The sequence below is a fragment of the Pelobates fuscus genome, chromosome 1 (genome assembly GCF_036172605.1).
Source record: "Pelobates fuscus isolate aPelFus1 chromosome 1, aPelFus1.pri, whole genome shotgun sequence".
Classification (NCBI taxonomy): Eukaryota; Metazoa; Chordata; class Amphibia; order Anura; family Pelobatidae; genus Pelobates; species Pelobates fuscus.
The window spans coordinates 266,154,353-266,167,868 of record NC_086317.1 but is presented as its reverse complement, the minus strand read 5'-3'; the positions used below and the strand labels follow the sequence as shown (position 1 = coordinate 266,167,868).

At 44.7% G+C, this 13,516-nt stretch overlaps 1 protein-coding gene across 1 annotated transcript in view; it reads left to right on the top strand.

The window, feature by feature from the left end:
• Window positions 1–13,516, top strand: part of LOC134612727 (multidrug and toxin extrusion protein 2-like) — a 149,062-nt gene that overhangs the window by 25,681 nt on the left and 109,865 nt on the right. The window contains exon 2 of the mRNA XM_063457156.1: window positions 1,872–1,973. Within this exon, the coding sequence (XP_063313226.1) occupies window positions 1,872–1,973 (102 nt within the window). The remainder of the gene's footprint in view (window positions 1–1,871; window positions 1,974–13,516) is intronic.

The following is a 13,516-nucleotide window of genomic DNA, read 5'->3' as shown; positions in this document are numbered from 1 at the left end:
GGGATATAGAGGTATTCCTAGGCGGTCTGTGTAGACTTTCAGACCTATCTACCGCTTTGGTTCATTGGTAGGATTTCTTAAGAATCCTGTTTGCATAGCCAAGGCTTTTAAATCTACTTCTGAGTTCCTTGGCTTCTTTTTAAAAATCATCCTGGTTGGAGCAGTTCCTCTTTGCTCTTAAATATTGGCCGTATGGAATGTTAGCCTTTAGATGGTAGGGGAGAGAGCTGTGCCAATGTAACAAACTATTGGTGGCCGTAGGTTTCCTGAATAAAGTTGTAGTAAGACTAATTCCCTCTCGTCGATGACATAAGTGAGTTTCAAATTTATTACATTCTTATTGAGTATGTCCATCATTTCTTCAAACAGTGCAAAAGAACCAGACCAAAAATTTAAGACATCATCTATATACCTATACCATTTGTATATATAGTATAGTAGATGTAGTGAATTTGGTGTTTGTACTGGTGTGCACAATAGTATCGTCCCACCATCCCAAAAATAATTTGGCATAACTGGGTGCACGACCCCATGGCTGTGCCTCTTAGCTGTAGGTAGTACTTCCCATTAAATGTAAAGTAATTGTGTGTAAGTACAAAACTGAGCAGAGTGAGAATAAAAGTTGGTTCCTGTTCGTTGAAGGTTTCAGATTTGGCAAGAAAATAAGCAACACCTGATAGTCCTTTATCATGTGGGATGTTATTATACAATGCCCAGGGCCGCTATAAGGGGGTGACAACCATAATGGTTGTCACGGGCGCGGCAGCCCTGGGGGGCCTGGCCGCCCAGGCACCACATGGAGCAGCGAAAATGCCGCAGGTGCATCTGCACCAGGGCCCATCAGGTGACCCAAGCATTTAGGGCCACTACATGGGCCCTATATCTTCAGGGGCCCGGTCAGCACTGCGGCCGTGTAATAGCGCGACCGGGCCCCTTTAAAAAAAATTTCGGCTGCACCGCAAGTGCTGCTGGGAGGAAGTGATGGCCGGTCACTTCCTCCCAGCTTACTCCGTGTGGAGGGAGAGACTCCCATCATCCCCAGCCACCCTCCTGCAACGAAAAGGTAAGGAAGAGGAGGGTGGCTGATAAATGAGGTGTGTGTGTGTATATGTATGTGTCTGCATGTATGTATCTCTGTTTGTCAGTATGTATGTCAGTATGTATGTATGTGTGTGTGTGTATGTTTATATCTATCAGTATGTATGTGTGTATGTATATCAGTATGTATGTGTGTATGTATATCAGTATGTGTGTGTGTGTATGTCAATATGTATGTGTGTATGTATCTATCTGTGTGTGTGTCAGGATGTATATATGTCAGTATGTATGTATGTATGTCTGTGTATGTCAGTCTGTATGTATATATCTATCAGCATGTATGTATGCATGCATGTCTGTGTGTGTGTATCAGTATGTATGTATGTATATATCTATCAGTATGTATGTGTGTATGTATGTCAGTATGCATGTCAGTATGTATGTATGTATGTATGTATCTATCTGTGTATGTATATATCTATCTTTATGTCTGTATGTATGTATGCCATTATGTATGTATGTATGTGAGTATGTATTTATGTGTATGTATGTATGTATGTCTGTTTGTATGTCTGTATGTCTGTTTGTCAGTATGTATGTATGTGTGTGTGTCAGTATGTGAGTATGTTTGTGTGTATCTGTATCTTCTTATGCAAGCAATCTTTCTCTATTGCTGTTTTGTGGCTTTAAACATGCAAATAACTACTTAAAAAAATATAATGTAGTATTTTCATGATTAAGGTAATATAGAAAATATCCAGGCATGTCTGAAAATGTTAATATTTCAATATTTATTCTACACACTGACATATTTTTATCCTTCTAAATTTCAGTTCATTTCCCAGTTGATGTTTTTCCTCATTAATTTGGTGAGCATCATTTTTTGTGGACATTTGGGAAAAATTGAGCTGGACTCTGTGACACTTGCTGTAGCTGTAAGTATAAATTACCTTGTTACATTTTGATTTTCAATTGCACTCATAATGAGAGTATAGTCCTGATTCCATAACCATGTACACTGATATAATTTATAATCAAGGATGTCTAGTTAAATAAAGTTATTTTGCATATTGCTTCTAAATGTGAGTGTAATGTATATTGCATACTGGTAGACAGGCTGTTCTTTTTAATCATGGTATTATGTGATTTTAATGGAAGAAGCCCATCGAACATATTTTAAATGATTACATTCTAAATAGCATATACTGCTAAATTGAATCTGTCATTTCCCTCCCAGAAATTGTAATATTCTGTTGACGTTTCCCTTTATGTAACAAATACTGTCTATATCAGTAGCGTGTGGAGAATTAAAATTAAATGTAGAAAGCCACACCTCTTTATCCTGCAACTGGGTGCTTCTACCTTACTTCACTGTCAGTCATGGGCGGTGGGTAGGTGCTCTAAATAAATATAGAAAGGGTAGGTAGACATGCCATTGTCATTTAGTGTGTGTGTCCAGTGACTAGGGATTCCACGCTTCTAGCAACTCTGGGCCCTCCACACCCCAAGTGAAAATAAACTCTACATTAGGCCTACCCAATTATTAATGTTAGAGCCCCCATCCACAGCCCATGCATGGGACTGAGAGGGAAACGATTTCTACCTCCATATTATTATTCATGCAGAGTCTCACCATGGATGCCCAGGGGGACACCATGTCCCCACACTTCATAATGTTATTAAAAACCTTGGGAGCAAGGGGGTGGAGAGTGATCTGTCCACCCCCATTCTTTAAATTTAAGCATGGGGGTACTATACTAATGAATGGGCAATAACTTTCCAGTCACTATTACCGTATTTTATTACAGCAAACAGCCACTGGCTGATTGATGTCTAGCAAACATGCCCCCACTCACGGCATGGCGAGTTAAGCATTCTCACCATACACCCTATATGATAAAAACTCATCCAATTCTGAAAATATGATGTTTAGTGCATGAATAATGTTTTTGGAAACCTGTCTTTTGGTGACAAACTCTGCCTTATCCAGTTGCTGAATCTTTAATATAGTTACAAAAACAGAGCACCTTTATGAAAAAAGGTTAGCACAAGTTATAGTTGATATTTCATTCAGCTGTGTAAATCCCGAGTGACAATTCCATTTTAAATAATGTTTCACTGATTAGAGAAATGAGACTCATTCCTGAAAAATGTTTTATGTTGAAAGCCTCATTGAAGGGCAAATACAAATTGATGTAATAACAACTGAAAAAAGTAACATTATTGGGCATTTTGTATCCCTTTCCTATTTTCCTCCTTTAGCATTACAGTTGGTATATACTGTACCTTAATATATGTATATTATTTATTTTGTCAATCTTTATTTTTATTTTTTGTAGTGCTGAGAGTTACAGTTTCATGGCATTAGGTAAAGACACAATTTTGAGTTAGTAGATGCAGATTAGGAACAGGATAATGAAACAAGCTTTATAGATATGTCAGTGGTGAGAGTGGTGTCAAAACAGTTTACGCTAACTGACGATATAAGTGGTCTTAATAAGATATGCTAATGTGCATAAGAGATTAGTGATATACTACTGTATAAGGTTATGTCAAGCAAGCCTAACTAAGACAGTACGTGGCTGTGCACATCATTAAAGAACAAGAGTTAACTTCACCAACATTGCTAACATTAGATGAATGAAGATGAGAATGCATAAATATCAACAGGGTTTCATGTTTTGGTCTCATGAGAGCGGTTTGGCCATGTTGCCCTCTTTGAATGAGGCTGTTCAGGGGGCTGCAAGTCAAAGGCCTCATGTCCATGAGAGTCCAATTCAGCCTATGTCATCTCGAATCTCCCTCCCGCTCTGCAGCCCACACAGGGACCCATCCGACCTAGATCCCAGCTCTGGGTGTCCCAAAGACAGGGTCTTCTGCTTCCAGAAGTGGAGGCATGCCATGAGGTTAGCAGGGATGGTCGTCGTTGTTGGCCGAGCCCAGTGGGGCTCTGAGAGCAGGCCCTTCGAGGCGCTTGAGTTGAGCTGTGCAGTGCTGGCATGCCTGGGCAAGGCTGTTTGCTTTTTGCACGGAGCGGTAGTCACATGCAGGTGCCATCGTGTGGGTTTCCCTGTCAGCAGGATGCAGTGTCTTCTACTGGGTGCCATTTTCTGGAGCGTGTTGCTTTGCCAGGTTACCCTCTATAGCGGGTGCGAGAGGGTAGCGTCTGTGGTGTGTTCTGGAACGGAGCTTGCATGGCCCTCTGCCGCCCTTCTAGCTTTCTCCAGAAGATATTGTCAGGCTCTATTCATGTCAGGCTCTATTCATGAGTCAAGACGCTCTGCGGCACTTTCCGCCATCTTAGTTACAGCACTGCTCGTTTGGGGACATCGGCACAGCCCATGGAGGACCAGGATGACCCCTACCAGTCCATAGGGGGGGATCGAGGGCCCAGAGTCAGGCTTGTAGTTGTTATAGGGGATAGGAGAGCGGGCGTCTCCCTTACGCCAACCATGCTGGTAGGCATTGGGCTTTGCTGCGGCGTTAGCTGCGAGTTGCGCTGCATTTTTTGGTATCCACTAGTAGCCCCTGCTGTCACCACTCCGGTAAGTGCCTTTTTGGGTCGCTTGGAGGTAGCGGAAGGCTGATAAGATGGGTAATGTGCCCAGTGGTGCAGGAGCATCTCGAGTCCGCTTCCACTTGGCTCAGCGGGCAGGCCCTGCCCCGTATATAATTTATTGTTGGATAAATGGAGGTGACTTTCCATCTATAAAACCATTTGTAGTGTGGTTAAGGTAAGGTCACTTTTTAAAAATTAGTGTATTTTTGCAACTGCCTTATGCTTGTGCTGTGTAAAATAACGTGCCTGGGGAAAAAAATATTTTATTGGACTGTTCACATGCATTCAAAAGATGACTGCTGGGGGGGCGGGACTTCCGGTCTTATGGAACAGTCGCATGGTGTAAAAGCTCTGTGCTTGTAAAGGCCTAAAGCGACAAAAAAACTGCAGCACTTGGACCTGAAACTACCCCGAACAGCAGCTCAGGCATGGGGAGACCTCACCTTACATGATGGCACACCCTAAAGCACAGCATCGGATTTCTTCCGCCAAGGCAGACAGGACAAAACGGGGCCGGAACAAGATGGCGGCGGCTCCCACTCACCAATGCCTGCCTCAGATCAAGTATCAGACACTGAGACCACGCAAAAATACAAATAAACCTTGCAATATAGGTGCTCAGATATAATGTGATAAAGAACCTCAATCCAGTAAGCAGCTCAACACACGTGTAGGTACCTCTAACCTTAACACAGTTACATGCAGAAAGGTGGAGTATTATCAGTGAGACAGATAGTCGCAACAAACAAGACCCAGTGGAGCACTAATTTAGCATAACTTACCCTTATAGTAAGGGATACAAATCAATTTATGAGAATATCTGGAGAGAAAGAAATAAATGTGAACAATGGTGTAGTATGTATGGACTCAATGATCTTAGAAAAAGACTTAAACTGTGGCAAACTCACATGGTTTAGAGCCTGAGAAGGATAGGCTCAAGACACAAACGCTGAGGTATTTTAAAGCAAATACTAAGCTTCTTCTATAGCTGTTATCCAATACTAAGAGAAAGGAGAGAAGAGACAATGGACCGGGTCCTAGTGTGTTATCTTTTACACCAATATAATGGTAAAGTAAATGCAGGTGCTTTCTAGTGATGTCGCGAACATAAAATTTTCGGTTTGCGAATGGCGAACGCGAATTTCGGCAAATGAACCGGGCGAACCGCCATAGACTTCAATAGGCAGGCGAATTTTAAAACCCACAGGGACTCTTTCTGGCCACAATAGTGATGGAAAAGTTGTTTCAAGGGGACTAACACCTGGACTGTGGCATGCAAACTCCGATCCGTGGCTGCATCTTGCAGCCGCTTAGTAGATAACTCCCTAATTCCCACGGTATCAGGGAGTTATCTACTAAAAGGCTGAAATACCTAAATTGGACTTTCAGCCACATTTACTAATACTAAGTAAAGATTACTTAGTATTAGTAAATTGTGCCCCTACTCCCTATACCGCGAGTAGGGACATGTCTAGTAAGCAGTGAGCAGCCAGTGGCTGCTCACTGTAAAAAAAAAAAACACACAAAAAAAACAACCTATTGGCCCCCACCCCTGTGCTACGGGTGGGGGCCATAAATTACAATGGGGAGGGGACCTTCTGCCCTCCCCCCGGGCCCCCACCCTTGAGCGGTGGGTGGGGGCCATAAAGATAATGAGGGGGGGCCTAAGGTCCTCCCCCCATCCCCACCCCTGCGTGGTGGGGGCCATAAAAATAATGAGGGGGGGGACCTACTGTTCTCCCCCCCGGCCCCCACCCCTGCGCGGTGGGTGGGGGCCATAAATCATAATGGGGGGGACCTAATGTCCTCCCCTCTGGCCCCCACCCCTGAGCGGCGGGTGGGGGCCCTAAATACTAAAAAGGGGGGACCTAAGGTCCTCCCCCCTTGCCCCCACCCCTGAGCAGCGGGTGGGGGCCCTAAATACTAAAAAGGGGGGGACCTAAGGTCCCCAAACCCCTAGTCACCCCCTCCCCCCCAAAAAAATTAACCCCCTACCTACCCCCCTCACCCTAAAAATAATGAGGGGGGGGACCTTTAACTAAGTACCTGTAAAAAAAACAAAAAAACTTACCATTCAATGTTTTCTTTCTTCTAAAATCTTCTTTTTTCAGCCCCAAAAAAGGCCAAATAAAACCATAATAACCGACGGAATAAAAATAAAAAAAATAAAAACGAGCGCAAAAAAAAATCCATCTTAACCCGGCGAGGGCTCCGCGCAAACTGAGCTCTGCAGGGCGGGGGAAGGCTTATAAAGCCTTGCCCCGCCCTGCAATTAGGCTCAGAGCACTCTGATTGGTGGGTTTAAGCCATCCAATCAGAGTGCTCTGACAGGTAAATGAAGAGACTGACAGGTAAGTCTCTACATTTACCTGTCACAGCACTCTGATTGGTTGGTTTGAAATCCACCAATCAGAGTGCTCTGTGTCATTTTACACAGCGTGGGAAAGTTCTTTGGAATTTTTCCACGCTGTGTAATTTGACTCATAACACTCTGATTGGTGGATTAAGTAACCAATCAGAGAGTTATGAGTCAAATTACACAGCGTGGGAAAATTCCAAAGAACTTTCCCACGCTGTGTAAAATGACACAGAGCACTCTGATTGGTGGATTTCAAACCAACCAATCAGAGTGCTGTGACAGGTAAATGTAGAGACTTACCTGTCAGTCTCTTCATTTACCTATCAGAGCACTCTGATTGGATGGCTTAAACCCACCAATCAGAGTGCTCTGAGTCTAATTGCAGGGTGGGGCAAGGCTTTATAAGCCTTCCCCGCCCTACAGAGCTCAGTCTGCACCGAGCCCTCCATGGGTGAAGATGGATTTTTTTTTTGCGCTCGTTTTTTTTTTTTTTTTTTTTGCGCCGGTTATTATGGTTTTTATTTGGCCTTTTTGGGGGCTGAAAAAAAAAGATTTTAGAAGAAAGAAAACATCGAATGGTAAGTTTTATGTTTTTTTACAGGTACTTAGTTAAAGGTCCCCCCCCTCATTATTTTTAGGGTGAGGGGAGTAGGTAGGGGATATTATTTTTTTTAGGGGGGAGAGTGTGACTAGGGGTTTGGGGACCCCTAGTCACCTGGGGGGAGGTAGTTTTTTTTTCAGGGCCCCCACCCGCCGCTCAGGGGTGGGGGCCGGGGGGGAGGACAATAGGTCCCCCCACCCATTGGTACCCCCCTTTTTAGTATTTAGGGCCCCCACCCGCCGCTCAGGGGTGGGGGCCAGGGGGGAGGACCTTAGGTCCCCCCCCTTATTAGTATTTGATAACAGCTATAGAAGAAGCTTGGTATTTGCTTTAAAATACCTCAGCGGTTGTGTCTTGCGCCTATCCTTCTCAGGCTCTAAACCATGTGAGTTTGCCACAGTTTAAGTCTTTTCTAAGATCATTGAGTCCATACATACTACACCATTGTTCCCATTTCTTTCTTTCTCTCCAGATATTCTCATAAATTGATTTGTATCCCTTTATATAAGGGTAAGTTATGCTAAATTAGCGCTCCACTGGGTCTTGTTTGTTGCGACTATCTGTCTCACTGATAATACTCCACCTTTCCGACTGAGACCACGCAGCCTCCTCCTGGGACCATGTCGGAGAAGAGAATGGCGGATATGCTCCTTTATGAAGGAGGATCTCCAGCTGGCGGTCAACGACATCTGCAGAGAGGTACACAAGGTGGGAAGCCGCTTAAACGCCCTAGAGGAAAAAACGGATGATCTCTGACTTGCCAACGATGGCATTCTGGAGAAGGTCCGCAAATTAGAAGAAGAGCAAGCGCGCCTCACAGTTAAACTGGCGGACCTAGAGGATCGGTCATGCCGCAACAACATCTGGGTGCATGGGGTCCCTGAAACTGTCTCCGGAGCAGACCTCCCAGGGTACCTCCAACAACTCTTTAAAGCCATACAGCCGACCCTGGAGCTAGCAGACCTCTGCTTGGACAGGGCACACAGAGTACCCAAACCTGCTAACCTGGCACAAGATATACCCAGAGACATTGTCACAAGGCTTCATTACTTCAGTGCCAAGGAGGCCATACTCACAGCGCAATGCCAAACCACAGCAATGCCAACTGGCTATGACGGTATCTCTCTGTATGTGGATTTGGCCCTCATGACAATGGCTCAGAGAAGAGACTTTATAAACGTAACAAAATACCTCAGAAACCACAAGATTCCCTACCACTGGGGCTTCCCCACGAAACTGTTAATCTGGAGAAATGGATCCCTAACGAAATAGGATGACCCGGACCGGGGCCCGAGCGGCAACCGGCACCCCTGCTTCCTCAAGACAAGTGGCCCAGGAGTGGACCAAACTTCAAAAAAAGAACTGACCGGACTGCCGCGCATCTCCATCCTGCAACGGACATTCTGATCTCAGATACTAGACCTCTTGGGGCCCTGCATGGTGGATTTGCCCTCCTTTTTGGGGAAAAGATGTTATGAGAATTTACCCCACGTGCGTATGCAGGGTAATAGGTGCCGACCCACAAGCCCTCATAGTGGGGACGCAGCTGCCCTAAATATTGTACATCATAACTTATTGCCTTATGCAACATACTCCAGCCATCCGGCTGGCCTCCCTTCTCTGATGACACGTTTAAACAGGTCCCCATGTGGCCCGGGGCTGCCTACTGGCATGCCATGGCATCTCTGTCAGGACCCACTCAGGGACCCTTCAACCACCTGGCGGCGCAGCCCACCTCACCATGATACCAGCTGTACCCCCCACCAAACGCTGTGATGAGGCCGCTCGATGCGGTGGGGTGGGAGGCGCCATATGGTGTCCCCCTCATGCCTGATCTAGGAAAATGGATCCCCTTTGACCTTGTAGGCCACCACTGAACCTAGACCACTACCCCCCTGCCTCCTACCGAGACCCACGCCTGCAGTGTTACCCCCCCAGTGCAGTGGGGATAGACACGTGCCTCTTAGACATGAAAACCTTGGACACATTGACCAAGGTTACTATCGACCCTATTATCTGTTCGGACCACGCCCCCATGCTGTCCTCATTTACCACACTACAGCCGGTCAGGGGATGAGGAAAATGGCATCTCAATGAGTCGCTCATAGACCACGCTGTACAGGCTGCAGAGGTGAGGAAAACCATAGCGAGCTACTTTGCAGAAAATCAGTGCCAGGACAAAGTGATATGGCTAGCCCATAAGGCAGTGATACGAGGGGTATTGATTAAAAAAGAGAGCGACATTGCGACACAAATTTGCAGAAACTACTACCGCACTACTCAGGGACTTGAAGCTAGCTGAGGATCTCCACAAATCCTCACCCACGGACACACACAGATGGGAAGTTAATAAGATCAGGGCTGCCTTAGAAACTCATCAACTTCAGCGAGTGGAGAGAGCTCTCCGCAAGCTCAAGAGTGATAATTACAGACAGGGGAACAGGGCAGGGAGCCTACTAGCCGCCCAATTGAAAGAAAAAACTTCTCAGATGCGGATACCATACTTAGTGGATAGTGCAGGAACAAAACTGACAAACCCCAAAATGATGATAGACGAGTTTGCGACATTCTATGGTGCACTTTATAACCTCGCAGAGGACCCCCTCCAACACCAGCCATCCCTGCAGGAGATGGCCGCCTTCCTAGGTGGAGTGGGGCTCCCCCAGCTCTCCAGCGACCAAGCCTCACTACTTAATATCCCAATCACTCCCAAGGAAATCTCCAAAGCACTTTCCAAAGACACCCCAAGACACAAACCCTAGGCCTGGACGGTTTCTCCACCCACTATTATGAAGACCTACTGCTCCCACACATGACTTCCCTGTTTAACAATATCATGGAGACAGGCTCCATACCCCCGAAATGCTACAGGCTACCATAATCCCAAATCCCAAAACCAGGCAAACCCATGGAACTTTGCGCAAATTACCACCCTATTTCATTACTCATGAAGACACAAAACTATTTGCCAAGGTCCTAGCTAACAGAATACTCCCCCTCTTATGCACGCTTGTCTCCCCAGAACAATCGGGCTTCGTCCCAGAACGTCAAGTAGAGGACAATGCCAGGAGGGTACTGGATGCAATGGAGCTCATGGCCGTGAATAGGACGCAGGGACTGTTAATGGCTCTAGACGCAGAAAAAGCCTTTGACCGGCTCCATTGGGGCTACATGACGGAGGTCCTCTGCAGGTTTGGATTCCCTGAAAAATTCCCTCCCCGAAGGCCACGGTCATGAGCTCCGGCTTTACAAATGGTACACGACAGGGATGCCCCTTATCACCTGTCATTTTTATCCTAGTATTAGAACCTTTGATACACAAAATCAAACAGGAGCAGGTGTCCCTTCGCAACTAGGTCCCCAAAAAATAGCCGCCTTTGCTGATGACATCCTCCTATTCCTGACCAACCTGACAGACTCTTTGAGTCACCTCCTGAGCCTACTCCACGACTATGGCCGAGTGTCCTACTACAAAAATAATGTGGCAAAAACCCATGTGCTACCTCTGAACATGGCCCTCTCCCACCTCACCACCCTCCAAGCCCAACACCCCTTTGACTGGAGAAAAGACACTCTCTCCTACCAGGGCACACAACGAGCACCCTCGCAACACCTCCCACTACGACACAATCATGACAAATTATTGACTAAAACAGAGGCACTGCTGGAGAGCTGGGGGGCCAAAAACACCTCTTGGTTGGGTCGGGTGAATGCCGTCAAAATGATCATACTCCCACAAATACTATTTCTCTTCAGAGCCCTCCCCATTGAGCTACTAAAGTCGTCACTGCAATGATTCCAGCACCTGTTAAATGCGCATATTTGGAAAAAGAAGCTGCCAAGGGTTTCCACAGCGAGCATAACCTGGGTTGTGGGGGTGTGGTAGTACCCAACATTACCAAATATTATTTAGCTACAAACTTGTCCTAAACTGCATGCTTATTGCTGACCCCAAGACGCCCCCTATGGTACCAACTAGAATCCGCATTTATCGCACCACACAATCTATTGGACCTACTCTGGGTCCCACCCAAGTCACAGCCTCAACACACTGGCCTGCACAGCCCTCCGTACATGGCAACGGTGGGCACCAAAAATGCTTACCCGTCCTATGATTAGATACGCCCTCCTGACTAGACTACAGTACCTCACACACAACATGGCTCTAGACAAATGGACAGAGAGAGGGATAGTGAAAATATTGCAACTCATGGAGGACACGGGAAAAAGGCAATTCCCCGAACTTCAGCAGACATTCCTCTTCCCTGGTAGGGAGCTCTTTAACTATTTACGCATCACGCACATATTACAGGACGTCGCTCATGTGGTGCCTGATATTCGAGTGCCTAATATGTTTGACTCACTATGTCACAACCTCAGAATCCATGCAAAACCACTCTCCCTATGCTACCGCAAACTGTTAGAGGTGGACAAACCAGATAAGTTAGGGTACGTGGTGCAGTGGGAAACTGAGCTTAGTTGTACACTAGATGTGGTCAGATGGTTAGCAGCAATGGCACTTGTAAATAAAGTCACGCACTGCCTAGATCATGTGGAAACGGTTTATAAACTCTGGATGAGGTGGTACCTCACTCCTCAGCGATTGGCCCTAATATACCCAGGTGCACAGCAGATATGTTGGCGCTGCTGTAGGCAAGTGGGTACTCTGAGCCATATATTCTGGAAATGCCCAGTACTGAACACTTTCTGGAGACAGGTACAATCACTAATAGAAACTAATAGAAACAGCATGTGCAGCAAGTAGGTCCCACTCCCTATGGAGACCTACTTGCTGCACATGCTGTCCACAACACTTTCGCACTCAGATGCAGTATCTCGACCCCCCCCCCACTTTCACCCCTTTCACACCAATACCGGTTATCATCCCCCCTCTTTCCCCTCAGTCACACATGGTAACCAAATTAGCCAGATTCAGAATATCTATATATTCACCAGACGAAAACCTGGTTGTAAGCTCCTTAACTCTGCTGCCATACTATGCCCCTTCCCCCCATGTATGTAACTTGTATACCAAGATATGGGTATAATGTTGCCTTCTTTGTGAACTCTGGCTAAAATAGAAAAATGTAGAATGTTTACACTGTTTATCTCTTGTATAATCCGTTTTTGAAACACTGTAACAAAAAATAAACAAAATATAAAAAAAAAAAAAAAATGATAATAGCTTAGTTTTGTTTTGTGATAAGACTCCTAAGGTTTTTGAATGAAAATGCCATTTGTTCTTTGGTCTTTCAAAACAAGTATTACAAGCTTACTAGAGAATGTTTAACCACAACAAAGGATTCCCCATAAATCATTTTGTGTATTGTAGTAGGCTTTACTGTCTAGAAAAATTGTTTTCTAAAATTGTTGAAATTGAAACTGTTTTCAAAAATGCTTGTCACTGTGATACACTTATTATAGCAGATTATTATGTTTCCTCTATGTTAATGAACTCACACTTCATATTGTTGGGGGAAACATGGGCTTGTTTTTGAAGATATTAAAGTTTATAATTATTTATTATTTTTTATAATTTAGCAGCTATTCTTCACTGTTATTCAATAGAACAGAGTTACAAACTGGCTAATATACATTGTAAGAAAGAATAGGTCATGAAGGCATGTTTATAACCCTATGAGCAGATACCAGAGGAAACAACCAACATTTTAGCAAGATAAAATGTTTGAATGTCAAATTTATTTATTTAAAATTATTTGATGAAGGAATTTATATTACTATTATTATTAGCATTATATTGCTCCAACTCTTTCCATAGCATTTTACAATTTTATAAGATGAATATTCAACACAAATAATTGACATTTAAAATAATGTTTATATTTATGAACAGCGTGAGCACACACAAAAAATAATATTTTTTAATGTCACTCAAAATTGGCTGTCTTAGCAAACAAATATGGAAATTCAGTACCTGTATATTGAGTTAAGACCAGTG